The 23,641-nt window shown below is 32.3% G+C and overlaps 1 protein-coding gene across 7 annotated transcripts in view; it reads right to left on the bottom strand.

The window, feature by feature from the left end:
* The window catches only part of CAMK2D (calcium/calmodulin dependent protein kinase II delta), a 372,089-nt gene that overhangs the window by 76,486 nt on the left and 271,962 nt on the right, over positions 1–23,641 (bottom strand). For 4 of the 7 annotated variants that reach the window (XM_031943040.1, XM_031943041.1, XM_031943042.1 and 1 more), the window contains exons 5-7: positions 20,795–20,860; positions 17,373–17,445; positions 2,517–2,619 (exon numbers count right to left, since the gene is read on the bottom strand). In XM_031943040.1, the coding sequence (XP_031798900.1) occupies positions 2,517–2,619; positions 17,373–17,445; positions 20,795–20,860 (242 nt within the window). Of the gene's footprint in view, positions 1–2,516; positions 2,620–16,399; positions 16,473–17,372; positions 17,446–20,794; positions 20,861–23,641 lie in introns of all 7 variants that reach the window. The other 3 variants (XM_031943044.1, XM_031943045.1, XM_031943046.1) reach the window with 1 other exon arrangement.

Raw genomic sequence — 23,641 nt, 5'->3', positions numbered from 1 at the left:
ATATTCATATCATCTGTATCCTCTAGCTATTAAAAACTGGCAACATTAGATTGAAAAAGCAGACTTTTTACTCATGGAATACTTATATGAAAAACTATTTTTACCAAATATTTTTATTATTGTTATTATTATTCTTTTTCTTACATATTGTGAAAAATACTTTTTTCTTGCTGCGAATTTCAATAATAAATGTTGGAAAAGAGAAGGCATTTGAGGCAATACTATCAAAAAGGCAATAGGATATTTGGGGAATAATCAATAATCACTCAGACTGAAAACAGCTGAACAATAATAAAAACCAAATAGTCTATTTTGGCTATTGATTATGGGAAGTGATAAATTGATTGTAAAGGTAGGTTTGAATTGTATTATGGAGAACCTTGAATGACAAGTAAAAAGAGTTTTTGCCTTATTTGGTAAATAAGTAGTTTTTGAAGATTTTAATATAAGAATTGAAGCTCCGAAAGATTAATCTATTACTCTTTCACAGAACAGGAAGCTATATGCACAGTAGATAGAACACTAAACTTGACTTCAGAAAGACTTGAATTCAAATCTATCCTCAGACACTTAGTAGCTACATGATCCTTTGCATATCACCCAATCTTTGCTTTTTTCATTTTCCTCATCTATAAAATGGGGATAATGGCTCTTATCTTCCAGGGAATGTTGCAAGGTTACAATGGGATAATATTTATAGTGTTTTGCATATCTTAAAGTACTATAGTAATAATAAAAATAGCAACAGAAATGATTATCATAATTATAATTATTAATGTATATGATATAATTTTATAGACATCATAACAATTATTACTTCTGGTTCCAGTATCTACATCATCCTCTTCTCATTAATCTGGGCTCATTTTTTTCCCCCATTCATCTCTGTGACTTAACATTTTGCTTCATTCCTAAATCATCTAGCAATCTCTTATCAATTTCCTAAATCCTATCAACTAACATTTCTAGGTTTTCGGAAGATTGGAGACATCTAAAAGAAATGTCTTCTGAATTAAATTTTCAGATGAATTGAGGCATTCTTATTGAAAGTTGATTTGAATTCAGCATACAAGGTATTAAAAGAGGAAGTAGAATTTTGTTGGCATAGTTTCCATCAGAAGAAAGAGCTATCTATATTAGCCTGGGTCAATCAGAAGGAAAAAGTGGGCAAGGAAAATTCTCTGTGGGTACTAAAACATTTAGAATACAGACAGTAGCTATTTGCAAATGTTTAGATTTTAAATCTATCTATAGATGATTAACTCTCTTTTTGACTTCTCATTTGTTTCTTTTCCTATTCATATTCATTCTTTGAAGACATGTCTTCAGGATGCCAAAAAAAAAAAAAAAAAGTTTTTTGGGGGGAGGAAGCTCTACCCATTTTATGTGGAATAATGTCACTGTAATATATTGTGGATTTATATTTGTAGTTTTCTGGATGTTTGTTCTGGTATCAGGTAGGCACAGCCTAGACACCTTGAAACCCTTTCCTTTACCCCTCTTCACTGTAATGCACTCTCTCCAATTAAAATATTAAAAACCAATCCCTGTCTTGCCTCAGTTTTTCTGGCATTACATCATATTTTTCTTGAATTTCAAAACAACTATTTTATACCACAGGCTTTCAGGAGAAATGTTGGTTTTTTGTTTGTTTGTTTGCTTTGTAGTTGTCAATTCAATTGTTCAAAAGCTGTGAATTCAATGGGGAAAGAAGACTGGTTAGAGATCTGAGAGTTGAAATAAAATGAAGAAAAAAAGCTTTTTTATCTTTGAAAAATAATTTTTGAAGCAAGAGGAGAAAAAAGCCTTTCTCCTACTTTATCAAACATCTTATTAAAAAAATCTGCGAGGATACATTCATTCAGCTATTATTTATGGAGGCCTATTCTCTACATACATGAGGATATTAAAAATATTTTTTTATATAAAAGTTCCAAAGACATTTAAAAATTTTTTAATACTCTAAATGTTTCCAAACAATTGTGATCTGAGCAATATAAGTATTCTCTTTACTGACAGAAGGCAGAAGTCAATTTATTTGTTGATAATAGCAATTTTATGTGACTATATAAAAACAACAATAACAATAACAACAACAACAAAAGATGTACATTTTCAAATAATCTGATAGTTCTGATGAGATGCTCCAAGTAATTCAAACCACTTTTCCCCACATATTTATCTTAGGTACCATTTATTTACAGCCAAGATAATTTTCTTTTATACCTGTTCCTTATCCCAAAACTTCTTGGTTTACAAAACTACACTTTCCCCCCATTCAAATCTTGACATTGGATGCATTTCTCCAGTTGATGTGAGAAAAGAAATTCTAAAATTGATTCTTTTTTCCTCCCACATTTTCTCATAAAAATTAAAAAACATATATTTTATGTTAAATAAAATGAGGTGATTAGAAAAATCTCAGTGTCTCAAAAATGATACAAAACATTAGCCATTCTATAAAGCTGAATCAAACAGGTTATGTTAGAAAAAGAATTGAAGAATATTCTACCCACCAAACCATGCCTGCTGATCTCCTTGCACCTCTATAGCCAAGCCAAAGTCCGCCAGTTTCACAGCTGCTCCCTTGGATTTGCTAGCCAATAGCAAGTTCTCAGGCTTTATTTAGAAGGGGAAAAAAAAAGTCTGAGTTAAGAATACACTTTAAGCAATTACTAGTAATAAGAATATTGAATAAAAAAAGAGAGAGAAAGGGAAAAAAAAAAGTTATCCATCATTTTTTTCTATAGGAAAAAGTCATTCCTAAAATCCCAGGGAGAATATGGTTAGCAAATCATTGTAAGCTGGCATGTGGGCAGGTTTCTGTCAGATGCATAACCTTATGAAGAACATAGTGGATAGAAGAGAAGATAAGCTTGGGGAAATTTCATGATGAAGGTTAGTACCTGCCTCTGACCTGCTCATATGCTTCTGAATGTTCCTTTAGGATCAGCAGACTATAGACATTTATTTAATCTTTATTTATTTATTTATAAAGCACAACTATTTTCAGTAATAGTGTATTTGGCAAAAAATTTGGATCTATAGACATTTGGCAAACTCTTTAATGAATTTTAGCACAAATCTAATTCTAGATGATGAAAACATTTTGGATCCAAATTTGATATTTTTGATCTCTTGATATATTTATATAATTTCTGTACAGTTTTCATAGACTCATGTTGATTTCAATTTATATGCTTAAGATTTTATTTTTAGAATTTATTCTTTAAAAAGAAGATTAATATTGCTACTTGTCAAATGATATAATTGAGGGCAAATTATTTTCAATTTTAACTAAAATTTTAAATTCAATAATCATTTTTTTCAGAAGTCAAGTCAGATAATTTTCAATACATTTTATTTTCTTAAGAATAATATGAGGAAAATAATTTCCTTAGATATTTGTCATTTCTCCAAGACTGATGGTTTGATATAGGAATGAGGCTATGTCTATACCACTGTTTCCCAACCAGTCCATCAAGACACACAATATATTATTGTGTGATAAGGCATAAGTTTCCTTTGTCTCCTTTGATGTATTTTGGCCATATGTTTAGAAATGGTAACTACAGAAGAGAGAAGAAGGAAGATACATAATATATGGACATGAAAGCATTTGTGTGTGTGTGTGTGTGTGTGTGTGTGTGTGTATGAGGGTGGAGGAGTATTGTAAGACTGAAGATAGACAGATTGCTAAGTTTATAGATGACTGTTGTGGCAATGAAGCCACTTCTGGCTATGTCCTAGAAAATTCTTAGATGTGTCATAGACTGAAGAAAGTTGGGAAACATTGGATTTGATATTGCCAAAACAATTGTTTGGAAAAAAAAATCCCAAATTCTATCAAGTAGATAACTGACTCTTTAATGGAAGACAAACGATTTTATTTTTTTGGTAAAATTGACAATTTTTCTGAGTTTGTTTATTCTGCTGGTTGTTTTGGCTTTTTATAAACACAGTCCACATCAATATTAAATGTATTAGTTAAGTCAGACATGCAAATTAGTAAAGACCCATAAACCAAGGACTGAAGGAAATTATCTAAAACCTAAAATGAATCAGATTATGGAGAAGTGAAATATCATGCTCTTTCAGGCTCCTGATGCTCACTGCCATCAGATGCATTGCTACTAAAATCTTTCTTAAGAATGGAAAGTTTTAGAAATTTCTGAGGACCCATAAATTGTCATTTAACTTATGTTTACAATTTGTCATATGACAATTAGAGTAAGGGTATGGGCTAACGATACCTTACTAGTATGAAATTTTTTATGTTTCTTTAGTATAAGTAAACCAATAAGATTCTATATTCTTGACTTTTCAAATAAAGTAAAAATGTTAATATTTGACATTTTAGTGATTAAAATTGGTCAACTAAATGAATTGTATTCTTTTAAATTATATTTTTACTTATCATTTTCTTGAATAAATGAGTGATTTACACAAAACCATGCCATGGTTGATTCTATTTTATTACTTCACAAATTAAAGGCATTAAAATATATAGTTTTCCAAGAATACACACACATATTAATTAATTCATCATCTACATGTTGATTTCATAATAACATCATAGGAAGCAAGAATTGCAATATTTTTAAGATCACTGGGCTTTTTAAAGTATCATGTAGGATTGGATTATTTTGAGTAAATGCCATTGTATCTTGTATATAAACTTTAATTTGTATAAAGTGCATTTGATGATATTAGAAATCAGGTAACTGACAATTCTGGATAAATGGAATGCTTCAAATGTTTATCATGCAAAGACTTTGAAAGACTGGGATATCTATTTGCAACTACAGAGACCTAGAAGACTTCACAGCATTAACTTGTAAGCCTTCCAGGAAAATAACAAATCAGCTCAGATTAGAGTACTATATCTTGATCACATGAAGTTTGTTCAGCTGCAATTATATTCATAAAGAAGGCAGAATTATTTGAAAACATAAATATCTCACTGGAGCTGTACTTTGAAATATTATATGTTTGTGTACATACCTGTGTTTATACATATGCTTACATGTATGTGTGTATATATGTACATATAGTCAGTCCTTAAGGCAAATCTATCAGCTAAAACCAAAAAAATTGTCAATCAAATTAACTAAGAAATTAGTAGGGGAATTGTTCACCTTACAAGATACTTTAAAAAAGTTTCATCATGGATTATAGCTCTTTCCAGAAGCATTAAAGTATAATTCAGTTTATTTTTAAAAATTATTTACATGAATTTTTTAAAACTATATTTATTATCAAAGTACATGTTTATTTTACCATATATTTGTGTCTGCACACATATATATTTACTCTAAGTATATGGTATCCCCAAAAATCTTAGTTCACTTTAAAACTTAATGACTTCTTTACAACAAATTGTAATTTCACATAATAAGTAATAACAGTTCTGTATTATAAACTGAACAATTCCTTTCTTTTACACTGAAATAATCCAAGGAAAATATAGAATAACAGACTCTTTTGAACTATAGTAGAAAGGACCTTAAAGGTTGTTTGGTCCAACTTCCTCATTTTACAGATAATGAAACTGAAAACCAAAGAAGTTAAATGAGCAACAGTAAATTGGAACAACTAAGATATGCTCCCAGGTCTTACATAAGCACAGTCATCTTTTCCATATAACAGCAGCTGACTATAATCTTTTAGTTTACAGGACTGAATCAATTCTCTCTGACTTCTTTTTAAAGTACTAGGGAATTTTGTTGTTTTTCAGTCACCTTTGACCTTCTGTAACACCACTGTGTGTTTTCTTGGCAAAGATACTGGAATGATTTGCCATTTTCTTTTTCATTTCATTTTAGAGATGAGGAAACTAAGGTCTATCAACTGAGATTTAGAGAAGTTAAATGTCTTATCAAAGGTTACATGGAGAAATGGTTTTATATAGGAGAACTTAATAACCTTAGAAACTTAAAAAAACAAAAAAGCCAAACATGGATCTCACTTATAATGAAAATTCTGTTCTTTCTCTCCAACATTGAACTCCTGGTGAAGAAATGTCTTCTAGCAATGTAGATTAACAGTTATTTCATAATTTCTGGTTTTAGAACATTGACTGAAGACATTGAGAGATTAAATTACTTGCTCAGGATCACAAAACCAGTATATGTTTTATAAGGGATTAGAACCCAGTTCTTCCTGATTCTAAGGTCAATTCTCAAATTATTTCACGCTATCCTAAATCTTATAATTCTATAATTCAATATCTTTGACTTAGAATGACTATTACAAGTAACTGGCATAAATATGATTAATGAGAATCACTAGCTCTACTAACAATATTAACAATACCAACAATAATACAGGATAATTTTGATTTACAAAAGCCAAATGATCACAAATATAGAAAGGACCTTGAGGCCAACTAGTCCAATATCTTAATTGTACATAATCAAGGAGACTGAGGTTTATAAAAGAGAAAGGATTTGCTCAGGATCATCCAAATAGTAAGAATGTTTTAGATCATCATAATTCAGAAAAAAAGTATTTAGTTTCTATAAAAAGAAAGAATAACAACCAATTGGGTAAATTCATAAAGTTCAGTCCTTTGAGTTCTAATCCTAGCTCTGCAAATTGGTACATGCTTGATTTAAGATACATCATTCATCTCTTTGGACCTTTTTCCTTGTATAAATTGAAGGATTTGGGTCAGATAACTTCAAAGGTTACTTATAAGCTCTAAATTTATGATTACATGAAACAATAGGTACTTTTTCTATCTAAAATGGACAATTTCTTTGCCAATCTGTGAAAAGTCAGTCGTTTTGTTTCTTATATTTTAGATCTAATATCATTTTAACAAGTATTTACTGCTGTGTTATAGCTAGATATTTTAAAAAGTTTCCTTTCCCTTTCAATTATTGAGGTACTTCAATGAGCAAGTTACTAGGCAAGCATCTTTTGCTTTACAATATTTTCAGTTTCTCTTGCCTTTTGCCAACAAAGATATAAGCAAACTGAAATTGATTGTAAACTTAATCTGAGAGGAAACAAACTTCCTTCCTTCACATATGGGGCTGCTAGCTGAAAAATTGGCTTCATCTCACTTTTATTGAGAGCCTCTGAAAACTTAGAGATGAATGACTAGGAATTTGTACTTGGAAATAGTATCTCTATTGGCTATGACTCTGAAATTGTTTTAATGAGAGAGTTTCTTCTAAGAAACTTCTCTTTTAATAAATATTTGATGCCTCACTTGTTACCTCAAAATCATGAATTATATTGTTCCACACTTTTCAACATTATAGCTCACATTTTTATATCAATTTAAGCTTTTCAAAGTGCTTTATATAGATTATTTTATATATGCCAATGATCTGTAAGTGGATAAACATATTTGAATAGGGTAGGATTATTTAGTAAAATTGCTTGTCAAAAATGTTGATAGATACACTTTCTTATCTCTACCTAAAATTGGTACTGAGAAAGGGAGGATGGTTGTGATTTTATTCTGTTCCAAATTTTGAAATTCACAATTTGACATCAGGAAAAGACATTAATGCATTTTTATAAATTAATTAGAACATAATACTGAAACAAATTATTTTAAAAAATAAATTGCAAGCACATTATTTTTTCCTTGATGAAGATTATTTCTCTGAGAGGGGCAGTCATCCAATAAGCCTAAAGCTAGATGTATCCAAGTACTATCTTTAGCAAATAGAAATTTTGGGAATAATGGAAGTATTCTCTTCCAATTTTTGCATAAAAACATAACAAAAAAAAAGTGGCAGAAAGCATTCTGGCACTTAACATCGCATTGAAATATCAATTTAAGCTGGATTGTAAAAGAATGATTTAAAGAAGAATCTGTATTTTTTGGGAGGGAGCAATTTTGTTTGTCAAATAATCTCAGAAATCATATCAGACACAATGATTTATTGAACTGAAGCTATGACCAGTTGATTTGAGTTTTCTTTCTTTTTTAATACATTCTGGTTAGGCAAAGTATTTCAATACAACTTCATTCTGACGGATTTACACCAGAATTTCATGACTCCACAAGTCTTTAGTCAATTGGAAATCATTCCTACAGAAGACAGTTATTTTCTTCCCAGCAAATAAGAAAGATACCTTGACACAGTAGATCATAGGACAGAATTCCCAAATGACTCAGCATCTCTATGATTAAGCTCTCTTGGGAAAAAAAAAAATTCTCTCTTATCCAGAATTCTCTTATACTACTATTCTCTTTTATTATTATTATGTGCAACAAGACACTTCTAAAATGTCCTTGAGTATTGATGTTTTTCCCTTTAAAAAGAATTGTTCTATGTATAGGACTACTTGCCATGGGGGGAGGGGGTGGAGGAAGGGAGAGGAAAAGTCAGAACAGAAGTGAGTGCAAGGAATAATGTTGTAAAAAATTACCTGGGCATGGGTTCTGTCAATAAAAAGTTATAATTATGAAAAAATAAAATAAAATAAATGCTCAAAAAAAATTATTCTGTAGGAGTCAAAAAGGAAAAAGAAATGAGTATTTTAAACCTACAAAACATTGGTTGAGTGTGATTATCAGCCATGCAGATGGCCATATTACATTTTTTAAATGTTTTGAATAGAAATTATGCTAGTCTTAGCAAATTTTCATATTGCAGCTTGAAAGAAGTTTATCTATAAAACTTTCTTCCTGACTCTATTTTGTCACCTCTAGTGACAAGTCTACCAACAGTTTTTTCATTGGTTGTATTAGAAAACATATTTCTTGACCTTCCCTGATTTCTTTTGACAAAAGATCAGTGTCTTTTCTTCCTGAACACATTCTCTAAACTATATATATATATATATATATATATATATATATATATATATATATTAAATACCTGGTTTAGTTTAATCTCCACATTCTTACAGTATCTCTGACAAAGACTGAAGGAAAAAGGAGGTATTACTCTAGACATTATTTGCCCTTTGATCCTGCCAATTAAAGGTCTTTTAACAAATACACTAAAATTGTCGGAAAACTGGAACACTAAGACATTGTTATTTAAGTTATGAATTGATCCAACAATTTTTGAACAATTCTGGAGAGCAATTTGGAACTATGTCTAAAGAACTATCAAACTGTGCATATCCTTTTGATGAGGTGAGGCTAGGAATGAGTGAGTTTCCCTCTCTTAGAGAAGCCAGTTCTGAGCAAAAGAATTCATTAAACCCAGAGGCTATGATAAAAAGGCTTTATTGTTAAAGAAACACCAAGAGGGATTCTCTCCGTGGGCATATCTTTCTCAAGAGAGAGATCTGCAAAGAATCAATTTTTGCAGACCCATTTTATGTATAAATCTAGGGGAAGTTTGATAATTCTCGATTGAATATGAAATCTTGCCTGGGGTTGTGACTTCCTGACAGGACAGCTTATCTTGCTCTGTGAGGATGCAGAAACCTTTGGGTTGTAGATCAAAGGGACATGATTTTTATGATTTTACAGAGTTCACTCACCCCACTTTGATACAGGCTTGGTTCTACTGGGCTTGTATCCTAAAGAGATCATAAACGAGGGAAAGGGATTCACATGTGCAAAAAATGTTTTTGGCAGCCCTTTTTGTAGTGGCAAGGAATTGAAAACTGAATGGATGTCCATCAGTTAGAGAATGGATGAATAAGTTATGGTATATGAATGTTATATAATATTCTTGTTCTATAAGAAATGATCCCAGCAGCATAATTAAGAGAGGCTTGGAAAAACTTACATGAACTGAGGCTAAGTAAAGTGAGTGGAATCAAGAGAACATTGTACATAGAAACAAAAACATTATACAATTGTCCTTTCTACAGATGTTGTTCTTTTCAACAGATTAAGGTCAGTTCCAATGGTCTTGTAATTGGGAAAGCTATCTTGCTCTCCCCAGAGAAAGGACTGTGGGGATTGAGTGTGGATCACAATATAGTATTTTCATTTTTGTTGTTGTTGTTGTTGTTTGCTTGTATTTTGTTTTCTTTCTCATTTTTTCCTTTTTAATCTTATTTTTCCTGTACAGCATGATAATTGTAGAAATGTATTTTATATATGTATACATATATATGTATATGTATTTTAATTTTTTTAATATTTTGAACTTGACAATAATCAGCAAATGCAAACTTTTTAGTCTACATAGAACAAGAAAGAAGACTGAATGTAAAATTGCAGTCATTGATGTATGTGTTTTCTTATAATTGTCAAATTCACAACAATAAAAAAAAGAAAAAAATTAAAAGACACATCATATATGACATAAAGCATCTCCTTCCTGGTAACCATGTTGATGAAGAGTTAATTTCAATAAGGAGAATACAAAATCTTCAACACAATGTCATCTGACTTACTTGTTTCTAATTGAAAAAAAAATCAATAGAATGATAAATTTTTAGAATAGAAAGGGAGCCTAAAAGTTATATTGTCTATTCATAACTGAAGCATCAATCTCTCATAGTGTATAATTACAACATAACCTTCAGAGATTTTCATCATTAAAAATTCAGAAGGCTATGGAATATGAAGACTAAAAAAAAAATCTTTGAACAATCATCATCCTATTACATCCTGAAGATTTCTGATGACAATAGGAAGATCTCTGGATATTTATTAAGGTAGCTAGCCCATTCTACCTGTGGACGGCTCTAATTATTACATAAATAATTTCCCCATAATAAACAATAAATCTAACTTGTTATAATATTCATCCATCGGTCCTAATTATGCACTTGGTGTCCCGAGGAAAAAGCATTAAAGAAGCTGTGCTACATAGTCTTCAGAATGAATGGAATAAACTGAGTGAAGACCACAGTATAAGAATGTGGCCTTGACTTATGCCCTAATTATGACTAGAGACTTTGAGATAACAAATTAAAAGTACTCTTATTAACTCAAACCTCTTAAAGTCACTCTTACCCCCTCACTAGTTTCCTGCCCTACTTGGGTCGTGTACAACTTACCTAACTGATTTCAAACTTTTCTCAGTTGGCTTATTTCCACAGCCAAATTAATCCTCCATAATGGTGTGCTTAATTTCCTTCTGGTAAGATTAGGTGAGTCCTCCATCAAAAAGGACAAGATACTGTGAACTATGGGAAAGGAACAATCTAAGACTGGTAGCTCTAAAAACCTACCTAGTATGCTGGAAGATAGCCCTTTAGGAAGAATTGGGATAAAGTACCAAAATTTATAGGTATTAAATACTGATACTTTGCTTGGGCAGACGCTCTGCTAGGAGAAACTGTCAATCTCCAGAGACTGGATATAAATTTAAAGGAATCTTCCACATCTAGCCCACTGGCTCCTATTGGCTGCAGTTCTAGAACTCCACTCCTCTCCATCCAAAGTGGGGGGGAAGGGGGGGAAGGGGCAAGATATGTTGTCTGATCAAGTTAGAAAAGCAGTTTATGTTTGTGTGTATGTGTGACCCTGCATTTTGTCTTCCATGTTTCTCTCAGTAGCTGAATTACAAAGAAAAAGAGCTGGCTATTTGGAATTTAAAAGTATTTGTTTTGTACATAATTGGACTTATGCAAATAGCTTTTAGCTAGAGAGTGGAAGGGCTAGTTCTGAGATAGGGAAAGTTTTTAACTGCCACAGAAAAAAGAGAAAAGAAAAAAAAATTGACATTTCTGTAGATCTAGAACTGGCCAATTTAAGTCTGCTGAAATAGTTAAGCTTATAAAACTGCTAAAACATTTTAGCAGATTCTTGGGTTTTTGAGACTAATCATTAAGTTGCTTTGTACTGTCTCTCAGTCAGTTAACTTCAGTTAGTCTATTGTATTTTTAAGTAAGCTTGAAAATACTTCTGATTTACAGGGCCTTTTGAAGGCCTGAATCTGAGGTTTACAGAAAAACTGCAAAAGAAAAAAAGAAGCCCTCTCTGGGATTTTCCATGCTTCTCTCTCTTAGTTTGTTGAATCTGTCCTGGCTAGCCTGGCACTCCTGGCTGACCTGGATTCTTCTGTACTTTGTGCTGGAGCCCCAACATATTTGACATTGCCACCACCACCACCATCCTGCTCCCCACCCACCCATTTCTGGCATGCAGGATGAGCTATAGTTATTGGGCCATAGACCTGCAGACGGACACCTGGTTCCAAATTTCTATGATCCTCTCATCCAGGGTCCTAAAGTCTGTCAATTTTTTAAAGCCCTGTATATGGATTTGAAAGGGCAGCTTTCTATCACCTTAAATTTTGGAACTATGTGTATTTGCGTACTTGTTTATTCTGGTATAAGATTTTAAGAAATATGTGTGCATTATTATTGAAGTATTGCTACTAGAAGTTTAAATCTGTATTTAAATTTGATTTGAAGTTTTAAAAAAATTGGGTATTAAAATAAAGTTTTCTGCTAATTTATAAGCTGTGTTTTAACATTTTGTGAAATTTGGTCCAGAGTTATTTAGATATTACCTATATTCTGAATCTTAAGGTTTGTCTTGCTTTCTTACTTTATCAAAGAAATAAAAGCAAGAAAATTTGACATATAGGGATATGTGTAATTACAAAACAAATCATCTGAAAGATGTGTAATATATCTAAGGATAAATAAGAAAGTATTAAGGAGATGTCCCTCTAGACTGCAGGGGCCCTTAAACTACGGCCTGCAGGCCAGAAGCAGCAGCTGAGGACTTTTATCCCCCTCACCCAGAGCTATGAAGTTTCTTTATTTAAAGACCCACCAAACAAAGTTTTTGTTTAACTATAGTCCAGTCCTCCAACAGTCTGAGGACAGTGAACTGGCCCCCTATTTAAAAAGTTTGAGGACCCCTGCGAGGGAACTTGGCTCCAAAATATTCAAGTTAAATACTGAAATGACACCAGTGGGAAAAACTGAGATATTTATTGATTATATGGACCACTTGATGGGTGGAAACTTTCTCCCGAGTTTTGTTGCCTTAAGAAATGGTTAGTAGAATAACATTGGAACAAATTGTACCCTAGTTTGGATTGATAGAGACTAATGATTCTAATAATGGAACATACTTTACTTCTAAGGTTTCATAAGAAATAATGGGGAGGGACTGCAAATTGAATGGCAGTCAATTGTCTTTTTTTCCATATACCTGGGCATTTGCCCTCATTAGAAAAAGTGGAAAGAGTGAATCAGGTTCTTAATAAGAACCTGGATTACTGAGGCAGCTAGGTAGTCCGGTAGATAGAGAACCAGCCCTAAAGTCAGGAGGACCTTGAGTTCCAATCTTGAGAATCTAATCGAATCAGACACTTAACAGTTCTTAGCTGTGTGATCCTGGGCAAGTTACTTAACCCAAATGCTTCAGAAAATAAAAAAAAAAAATTACTAAATTGATACTAGAGATTATATCTTGGATATAATCTTTAGGAAGCAAATATTGCTGGCTCAGATAACACCTTTGGAATTTGCAGTTCTAGGAAAGTGGATGCTTACTAAGTCCTGGAAGAAGCAGAGTAAGAAGGACATTACCAGATGTTACAGATGACTGAGACTGCAGTCTGGAGGTCAAGAACACCAGGGTTAAAGGACCAGCGAAGGAACCTCAAGAATGGACTGTTAAAGACAATTTATAACCTCTAAAATTGACTTTGCACCAGGGCAATTAGGAATGTTTTGGTGGGAGGGGAGATTAATTGTGATTACAATGCGTAAGATCTTGCATTTTCCTATCTGAAAATATGTGCTTATTATATCCTAAATAAGTTAGGTGAGTGAGTATTTGGCCTATTCATCTATCTGTTGCTAGATGCATGTATCTGTCTGTTTCTTTTAGCATTTTTGTTATTGCTGACTTTTGTGATAGGAAAGATTATCTAACTCTAATTACTGAAGACACAAATGGTTGGGGTGATAGATAGCCCCATGGGAGTTGGGAGTACAGGATCCCAATTTGTATGCTAAATAGACTAGACTCCCAGGCATAGTTGAAATAATTACTACAACAAAGGCACTGGACTTCAACACAAATTGGTATTTTAGACTACTTGTTAGCTGAAGGAGGTGGTATTTGTGGAAAATAAAATCTATCTACTTGCTGTGTGAAAATTGATGATGATGGACAGGTAGTGAAGGAAATTGCCAAAGACACATAAAATTGGCCCATGTCCCATTCCAGACCTAGTCCTCCCCATTTACTACCTCTTGGTGATCTTGGTCTGGAAGCAATTGGTAGAAACAGGTTCTATGGTTCCTGCTGATAGCTTTAAGTGGAATCATCCTACTACTACCTGTCTGCCTGCCCTTTGTGATACAGCTTACCACACAGGTAGTACAGACATCATTGGTCAGGATAATAAAGATTGAACAACCTGGAGTGGGGCGAGGGGGGTGGGGGGGAGGAGGGTGGTCTAGTTAGACTTGGAGTATTAAAAGGACAAGGATGTACCACAGTACTGAAAAAGGACAAACCAGGCCCACAGGGCCTGAGGACAAGATGTATCAAGAATGGTATGATAGGTCTATAAAAGATAATAAATAAGAGAGAGGAGTGAATGGGATAAACTGAGTGAAGTCCTCTCATGCAAATGTACCCTTATTGTGATTTGAGACTTTGCAATAACAATTTGAGGTATAGCTAAAAGTAAAATGGTATTCAATTATCTTAGATAAATAAATATTTCCCTCCTGTTCTCACTTCTACCTTTTCATTAGCATTTAAGTACTTAATATGGTAAAGAGTGTGTTATTAACTAGTATTCTTTGTTTCTAGGGTACATATTTAGTCTCTGTGTAAATTAGAACTCCCCAGATAATGGGAGGAAAGGTCAGAAGTGGGAGTGGTGGCTTCTAAATTAGAGTCTATATAATTCTGTGTTTGTAGCTTGTGCTTTGCACTCCTCTACTGATACCTTGTCTGTTAGGGGTTGCCCTTTCTTATGAGACTGTAATAAATCCTTTTTTGCTTTTTACCTTGAGAATCTCTGATTTTAATTTGGGTAAGGGTCGCTGTCCCACACAAGATGTACAGTATTTGCAGGTATTACCTTCAATAAAATAGTCTTTCAAATATTTAAAGACAAATGGTCGGGAAACCCTTTTCTTCTCTTAGATAAACATTCAATTGATCCCCTAAAACATGGTTTTCGGCCTTATCACCTAAGCTTTCCTTCCCTAACCAATTCCAGTTTATCAATGTCTCTTCCTAAAATGAGATATTAGGAATTGAACATAATACTCCAATTAGTCAGTCACAATACCTATTCTGCTAAGTACTCAGGATATAAGAAGAGGTTAAAGGAGTTCACAGATGTGGGTTTAACCATTTGTATTATCACTTTCCTCAGTTTGGTCACTGTATTTCTGTAGTAAAATGTGCTATAGTATAGGATAGCACTGTGCATTATAGTATGTCATAATAAAGTATAATAGTAAAACAGCACTGTATAATATTATATTCATAGTATAATATATACTTATAAATGTAGCCTAAAATGGTCTTTCTGTCACATCATACAAATGACTACTTTTTCAAGTTATTGGTAAAGAAACTGAACAGAAAAAGAAACCTGACAGAGATCTCTAGATAGATCTTATCCAATAATAATCCCTCCTACTGAACAAAAAGAAATACTGTCATTCCAAATCACAATTGCCAACTTTTTGAAAAAAAAAAAAGCCAAAAAAAATTAGTTTCACAAGAAGACTAACTACCTTAATCATATTCTCTCCAAATTTTTTTATGCTCAGAATACTATGATATTCTGAAGCTAATCTATATCATAAGTGAACCTACATTAGCTTGCATTTAAGTCCCTAGTTCTAAAGTCTGTATAATTATTGAGTTGATATTGTTTGAAAGAGGAATGTACAATCCATTACAATTCATTATTTCCATAAACTCCCATTACATATAAATATCAACCTTGGGAGGACAGAAATGGGCAAATATGATATAATAAGACTTATGAGCCATCCTTCATAAACCTTATAATTAGGTGAACAGTCAACTTTTTTATTTTTCATTAGATGACATAAACAGGGACCTTTGGAGCAATGGCATACCCTAGTGGGTAAATAGGGCAAGTTTCTGATCTTCAAAGCTATAGGAAGGTGGGTGTAGTAAACAAAATAATTCATTTGTCACAGAGCAAATCTTGTTTGCATGTATACTCTAAAACAACTTTTGGATAGAAATGGAAAATTAAGTTTAAAGAAAGACAATTCAGAGGACAAAAGAAAAGATTATTTTATCTCTTGCCAATGGCAGGATATTATTTTTCTTTTGATAAAAGAGATTTTATGGAAATCTCAAGTATGTATCACAGAAGGAATGGAATAAAGGGTGGGTTGTAGTGAGTCAAAGTATTTTCATAAAGTCATGGAATGAGTCATATTTCATGATTTTTTTTTTTTTTTTTTTTGCCCTCATGAGCAAATTGCAGCTGAACAGTAGTTTGGAACTGTGTGGTGTCAGGTCTACTACAATGGCATTACTCACCTTAAGATCCTGATGGACTACCCCAATCTGATGGCAGTGAAGCACAGCCTCCAGGATCTGCTGAATGCAATGACTGCATGCAAACACCAGGGGCGTGTGTTAGTTCCAAGCTTACACTCAAACTGTCTGTATATCCTCACAGAGACTGGGTTAAAGTACAAAACTAGCCAACAATTGGAGATGTAAGAAAGGGCCTCCAGTTGTCTATACATATTTTAGAATAGACACCAAGTCAGAAGAATTAGGATCCTGCCTGTCACGTGTTGCTAGGCTTCCTGTTCAAATGAATGTTTTATTAATGCATTTGATTTTATGCAGGAGCTCAGGTCCCCAGGAAAATCTCTTTAGGAAAAAAAAATTAAATTAAAAACTCAACCAAATGCATTGCTTTATTCCTGGGGGGGAAAAAGTGTTCTAGATTATAAGTTTAGTTCCCCCCAATAATTTATTAAAGTTTCCATAATTAATGAATTTTACATAGATTGGCTTCTAGTACTTTCAATTATTTTCTATTGTCTAAGAGGAACTGCCAGGCTTGAAAGAAGCAAATTTATGGCCAGTTGTTCTGTTACTGTAACCCATGGTCTCAGAACAGAAGTGGTGTTTAAATCTACAGGTATACATACATCACAGCCCAGAGGATCTTTAGGTCAATGCAGGACAACTAACGAAATTTGCCTTTGCCTTAGATTGTACTGCACAAGTTTAATTACTTGTATTATATCTCAAATGGTTAAGTTAAAGATTAATTTCTTAAAATAAAAAAGTTCCTTTTGCTGTGATACATGCTTAGCCTGTGGATGAGCAAACTGAAAAGAACCATCATGCTTACTCTTTTTCTTTTTTTTTTTTTTTTGTCAACCAGTAATTTGAAGGAAAGAGAGGAAAGCAAAGGAGTCCATATTAGATATCCACCCTCTGCCCTTCCCCAGAAAGCTTCTGTTTATCAGATTTATAGGCTCCATATACTGACCTTCAGATCCCTGTGAACTATGCCATTTAGGTGACAGTGATTTACGCTTTCTAGAATCTGCTGTATACAATGACTGCAAAGATACAAGGGCAGAATGGAAGGGAGAACATTTTAAAGACATATAATCACACTGAATACAAAATAAAATGGGAGTTAAAAGAGAAACAAACAAGCAAACACAAATAACATTTTCTTCAGGAGTTTTTGAATTTTACATCAAACTAGGATTGATTGAAACTATGCCAAATAAAGCAATTTCTGGATATAACAAAAAGAAAAGACAACTAGACAGAGAATATGTGACTTTATCAAATAAAACAATTTGTGTTCATTAATTTTATGCAAATCAACTAGTATAAACATGTCTGTAAAGAAACCATATTTTTCTCCACAGAAAGAGATTTTATTAAAACTTCTTGTAACAATAATCCTGGGAAATCGTGAAGTGATAGGCATGTTTTAAACTGGCATCTCTTATGCACAGAGTAAAACTGTTTAAAATGTGAGGTCACAAGGAAACACAAGTCTTAAAACAAGGGGATAAACATAGACAAAGTAGTGGTAAAAGTGAAACAAAATTGAAAAAATTATGTACTCATCTTTCTGAATTAAAAAGAATGTTTTTTAATAGGGGAAAAACCAATGCTAGTCACAAAATGTCACAGGTAAAGTTTTGGTCAAAGAAGCTCTCTGTTCATTAATTCCCTATGTAGTTTACCCTTCCAACCCCCAAAGTCCCTGGGCTATGGCAAAAAAAACAAAACAAAAAAAAACCCCCCACAAAAAAACAAAAAACAAAACAAAACAAAAAAACAAGGATAGGGATGGTTTTTATTTTATTTTATTTTTATTTTATAAATTAATTTAAAAATTAAATTAAAAAATTAAAATTAAATTAAATTTAAAAAAACAAACAAACTCTAGAGGAATAGTAAATGCTAAATATTACAAACCTCACATCAACAGCAAAGGAAAACATGCTTATTACTCGGTCAAAATCCACGATTTACTCTATATTTGTCAAAGACCGACTGATATGAAATAGTATGTGAATTAAACTGGGGGAAAATCATTGACTGGTAGAGCCTGCCATTAGCTGCAATTAACATAAAGGAATGTTGAACATATCAGTCACACTTGCAAATTCTATTATGTAACTCATGTGAAAGTGGGTATGGGACCATCTTTATCTTTTATCTCTCTTATTTAGGTTTCATTTATATGGGAAACTTCCAGATGAGGAAACTCCCTCCTTTTGTGAAGACTGGTATCTTCTCTGCTACATATGATCTCCAAGTCTAGAGCATTGAGAAGCTAAATGACTTTTCCAGGGTTGCATATCTTGTGTCTATTATTTAAAATGAAAAAGTTGAAAATTCAATTGACGCATAAGATTCTTCTACAAAGCTAGTTGTCATTTTAATAAATTATGTAGCAATCATATAGTCAAAAAATCATATCATGATCTTTTAAAAGCAACTCAGTTAATAGGACAACAAAGACATCTTTGTATTTATATTCTAGATGGTTATTTTGGAAAAAAATACACAGCATTTATAACTGATTGCAATTATTTAATGTTTTGAATGGCTATTCTTACATAAAGATATATATGCTCTTATGTCACTTTATGAATATTTCTCATTTCATTACTTAGAAAGAAATGTAGGATACTTTTTGTAAATGATTCCAAAATTTATTTGTCTTTAATGCCAATTTCTTAGTCTCTAACTTTTATTATCTACCTTATATTAATGAACATATATAATGAACATACTTAAAGATATGAAAGGTACTCTTAAAACAGATAATAATAAAGCAAATCAGTAATGATGCATAATTTATTATGTAATCAAGGGTAAAAATATGGGCAAGAATGAGTTTATGTACCTATTTCTAAAAGTTGCTTTTGTTTAATCCTGTATGTTTACAATGAATTGTTTGATGATCTTTTCTGAGGATTAGGTCAAAGCTTTAAAGACAGAATATCTGAGATTTTATCTTCTTTTGTAAAATAATACTCAGAATAGAATCTTAAAGAATTACAAGATTTAAAGAAAATATTTCCCTCATATCTTCTTCTCATCGAAAATATTGTCTCAATCTCTACTTCTTGGGGAATAGGAGAAAAAGTTAAATTTTCCAGGCCAAGTTTCAACAAATTTGATTTATGTTGGGAAGAAGAAAAATATGTCTTTTCTCTTCAGGTATTAATTATACTTCTACAATAATTTTCAATTTTTAAGGCTGAAGGATGAACTGTGTATGAAGGCCTCTGACTTCACAGGAATGATTTCCTATTTTAAGCAGATATATAGTGATGATAAAAAAAAAAAATCAGAATATTTCCCACCTCTGAGATGAAGGTGGAGAAAGTTAATTAAGTATTAATTAATTTTCTATTAATTCTAAGAGCAGTGCCTTGTCCACACATGCTTCATAAATATTTATTAAGTCGAAATATCACTGATAGGATTTGCCTCCTGAAGTATTCTAAGACAAAATTTAAAATAAATTAGTTGGCTTTTCTACTTTTCTCTAACAGCAAATAGGCATATGGTTATCTTCAAAACTGGTTTTGTATTATTGTTGATGATGATGCTATATTTGTTTGGTAAAAATGAACAACAAAACACCTGATTCTTCACTTAAACCATCACCAATTGTTGGGAAGTTTCATTTGCCCATGATAATGTAATAAACATGCCATTTTAAAAGTTAAGTTGCGATTATGTTTAGTTCTACTAAAACACTTAAATAGTACTAATTCCCTCTACAACTTTAAGAAGCAAATTGGAGTTAAATTTGAAAAAAGGAGTTTGAATTATTAAATGAGGTATTTGTATGTGTGTGTGCAAGTGCACACATGAAAAAACACATACAAATGTCTGCTCACAGGATAAAAGAATCTACTGTCTGTTACCATCCATAGCTACTGAATTAGAAGAATTCATGTCAACCCATATGACAGGACAACATATAACCCCTTCTCTGTGGTAACCTTGTAAAGACTTCATGCATGTACAAATAATATTTTCTTAATTACATTTTTAATGGCAGGGAGAAAAGACAAATATTCCTCACTGTTTCAGGAATTCAAAATAAGAATATAGGTTCACACACAGATTTAAAGCTGGAAGGCATTTAGAAGCTTGTTTAAACATATGCCTAAAGAGACTGCATTATAACTGTTAATGAGAATGAGAACTTAATTTTAGAGCAAAAAATTTTTTTCTTGGAAAAAGGAAATTCAGAATAGACAAATTATCAGTAGGAAGGCCCCTAATAGTGACAAAAAGACAAGCTATCTTAATATTATTTTTCAAGGGCACCAAATATATGATGAATCTGTCCATGTTAGCACAAATAACATGATTCCAAAGGCCAAATGCAAACATGAATGTTATGAAGGAGTTACTTGCCTGGCATCTGCTTCACTGTAATATTCTCTTGCCACTATGTCCTCAAAGAGCTCACCACCTGTGACTCTACAAAGACAAATAATGTAGCAAATTCAGGAAAAAAAAACCCAACAAACTACCTACCTTCATATTTTTTTAAAAAAATCATTCTACATTGATAATTTGTCTCATCAATCTTTCAAGTAAACTAATAAAATTATCCCCAGTTACATAGAGAAAATAAGGATGATTTCAAATGAATATATAATTTGAGGTGACTTTCATGAGACTTAATAGATTTTTCATTGATGATCCAATCTGAGTTTTATCAGAGCCATTCTCATGTTGTTGGACTGGCTCTCCATTATTAGGCTCAGGAAAGAAAACTATCTGTGTGTTGTTTCACAGAAACTGATTTCTTCATTCCATCCTTTCCCCAAGAGAACTAACATTAACAGAGCTCGAAAAAGAGATTCATATGCATTATATTAGGCTCATATGTAAAATAATATGATGTATTATTACATCATTTTAATATATGTATTTTAATGTAATTTTAAGTATTAGATTTTTTAGCACAATGTTGGATTTCCTATGTGCTCCATATGATATTTTTAGTCCTTAAGGTACAGAAATACTGAAAATGCTTTTTAGGGGCCAGATCTGGGATTTCAGTCATGTACAAAGTAACTACCGCTTTTAGTGTGAAAACTACCTCTCCTAATGTACAACAGTTACTTGACCATAACAGATAGTTATTATATATTATAGTTTAAGAGGCCAAATGATTTTCTTATAGTCAAAATTAATATATGTCACAATCAAGTCTTAAACTTGGTCTTCCTAATTTCAGGGGCTTTTTCTGAAAATGACACCAATATGCCTCAACGACACATTAACATAAATGAATGTCTCCATTCCCCAGTGAATACTAGTAATCTCTAAATTCAAAATGAGCTAAGGTTCTAGACGCAGTGGTTCTCAAAGTCTGGTCCAGAGTATCCTGAGGAATCTCTGAAATCCTTTCAGAGAGTCTACAAATTCATAATTGGTTTTTATTTTTAATGTGATCAATATCTATAACTATAACCCATATAAACAAAAACTCTTTGGACAGATCCTCAATCATTTTTAATAGGATAAAGATATTGAGAACAAAAGTTTGAGGACCACTGCTCTAGAGTATCAGTTCTTCCTGCTAAGTAGGTAAATTGGGTTTGCTGATCTTTAGGAGCTAATGTGTAAGATAGCTAGCCAAAGATAAACAACATTTTTCTTCAATCTGACATTGTCTCAAATTGATAACTAAATTCTTTAAGTAAATACATAAGTACTGATGTTGCAAAAAATTCTTAAGTAACATGTTTTCTGCCTGAGACATATTGGCTATCATTGTGTAAGTCACTTAACTCTTAGTGCTCTTAAGATTAGACATATGAGAGATGGTACCATGCTGATTTTTGTCAAGATCTCTCATTAGCAAAACTATAGGGCCACATACTCGTTTCTCATTCTATCCTTACTATATAACAATGTTAAAGTAATATTAAAACTATAGTAATTAAAAACTCAGCATCAGCAGAAACAATTCAACAATATGGTTCTATAAGAACATTTTGCACTGTCCAATGATAATATGATTCTATGTTGTAGCTGGCATATTTCATTTGGTACTGTTAGCTAATCTCTCTAACCCATTCCATTTCCTAAAGGAAGAGTGGAAGAGACCACTTAGAAATTGGAAATGGATAAATTAGACAAGCTCTTCCCCCGAAGACTCTCCATATTGTGATATTTATTAATATTGATTTAATTTTAATTTTCTTATTCTGTTCAATGTCTTTTTTTTCCTGTTCTTTTTTTTTTTAAAGGTTTTTTTTTTTTGTGTGTATGACAATTAGAGTTAAGTGACTTGCCCAGGGTAACACAGTCAGGATGCATTAAGTATCTGAAGCTAATTTGAACTCAGATCCTTCTGACTTTTTAAGGCCAGTGCTTTATTCATGTGCCACCTAGCTGCCTCTGTTCAATATCTTTTTAAAATTTGCATTTTAGGGGGGTCTCATATACTTAATACTTCCTAGTTGTGTGATCATGGGCAAGTCACTTAACTCCATCTGCCTCAGCAAAACAAACAAACAAATAAATAAAATAAAAGATGCATTTTAAAGCATACTTAAAACTCTAGTAAAATATAGTTGTACATACTATACCAGTATATATCTAGGCTTTCAACTCTAGTTACTAGTTAGAATGCTTTTTTTGTATTATATATACTATATATATACACATTTTATATTATATTACTTACCTCCCCTAGCAAAAACCTTCTTGGAAATATTGAACTTTGTGAGCTATAATACTGTCAAAGTACAATTATACCCAAATGTACTTTGGGTATAATTGCTTCTTTGATAAAGATTTAGAACCAGGAAAATATACTGGAGAAACCACTAGTTTTTAAATGAGACGACTTGAGTTTCAGCTCTGTTACGTATTTTTTAATTTAATTAAATTTTTTTGCTTGAGGCAATTGGGGTTAAGTGACTTGCCCAGGGTTACACAGGCTGTTATTTGTTATGTATAAGAACATGGGAAATGATTTAACTACTGAGTTCAGATACTTACTAGCTATGTGACCCTGGACAAATCATTTAACCCTGTTTGTCTCAGTTTGCTTATCTTTAAAATGAGCTGGAGAAGGAAATGGAAAACTGTCCTGCTGTCTTTGACAAGAAACCCCAAATACAATAACAAAGAGTCAGAAATGATTGAAACGACTAAACACTTGTAACATGACAGGATGGAGTGAATGGACGATACCCAAGGTCCATAAATGAGTTACAATATGGGACAGTTGACAGAGGC

Source organism: Sarcophilus harrisii, chromosome 6 (genome assembly GCF_902635505.1).
Source record: "Sarcophilus harrisii chromosome 6, mSarHar1.11, whole genome shotgun sequence".
NCBI lineage: Eukaryota > Metazoa > Chordata > Mammalia > Dasyuromorphia > Dasyuridae > Sarcophilus > Sarcophilus harrisii.
Note: the sequence above shows the minus strand (reverse complement) of the source record. Positions and strands in the feature narration are given on the sequence as shown.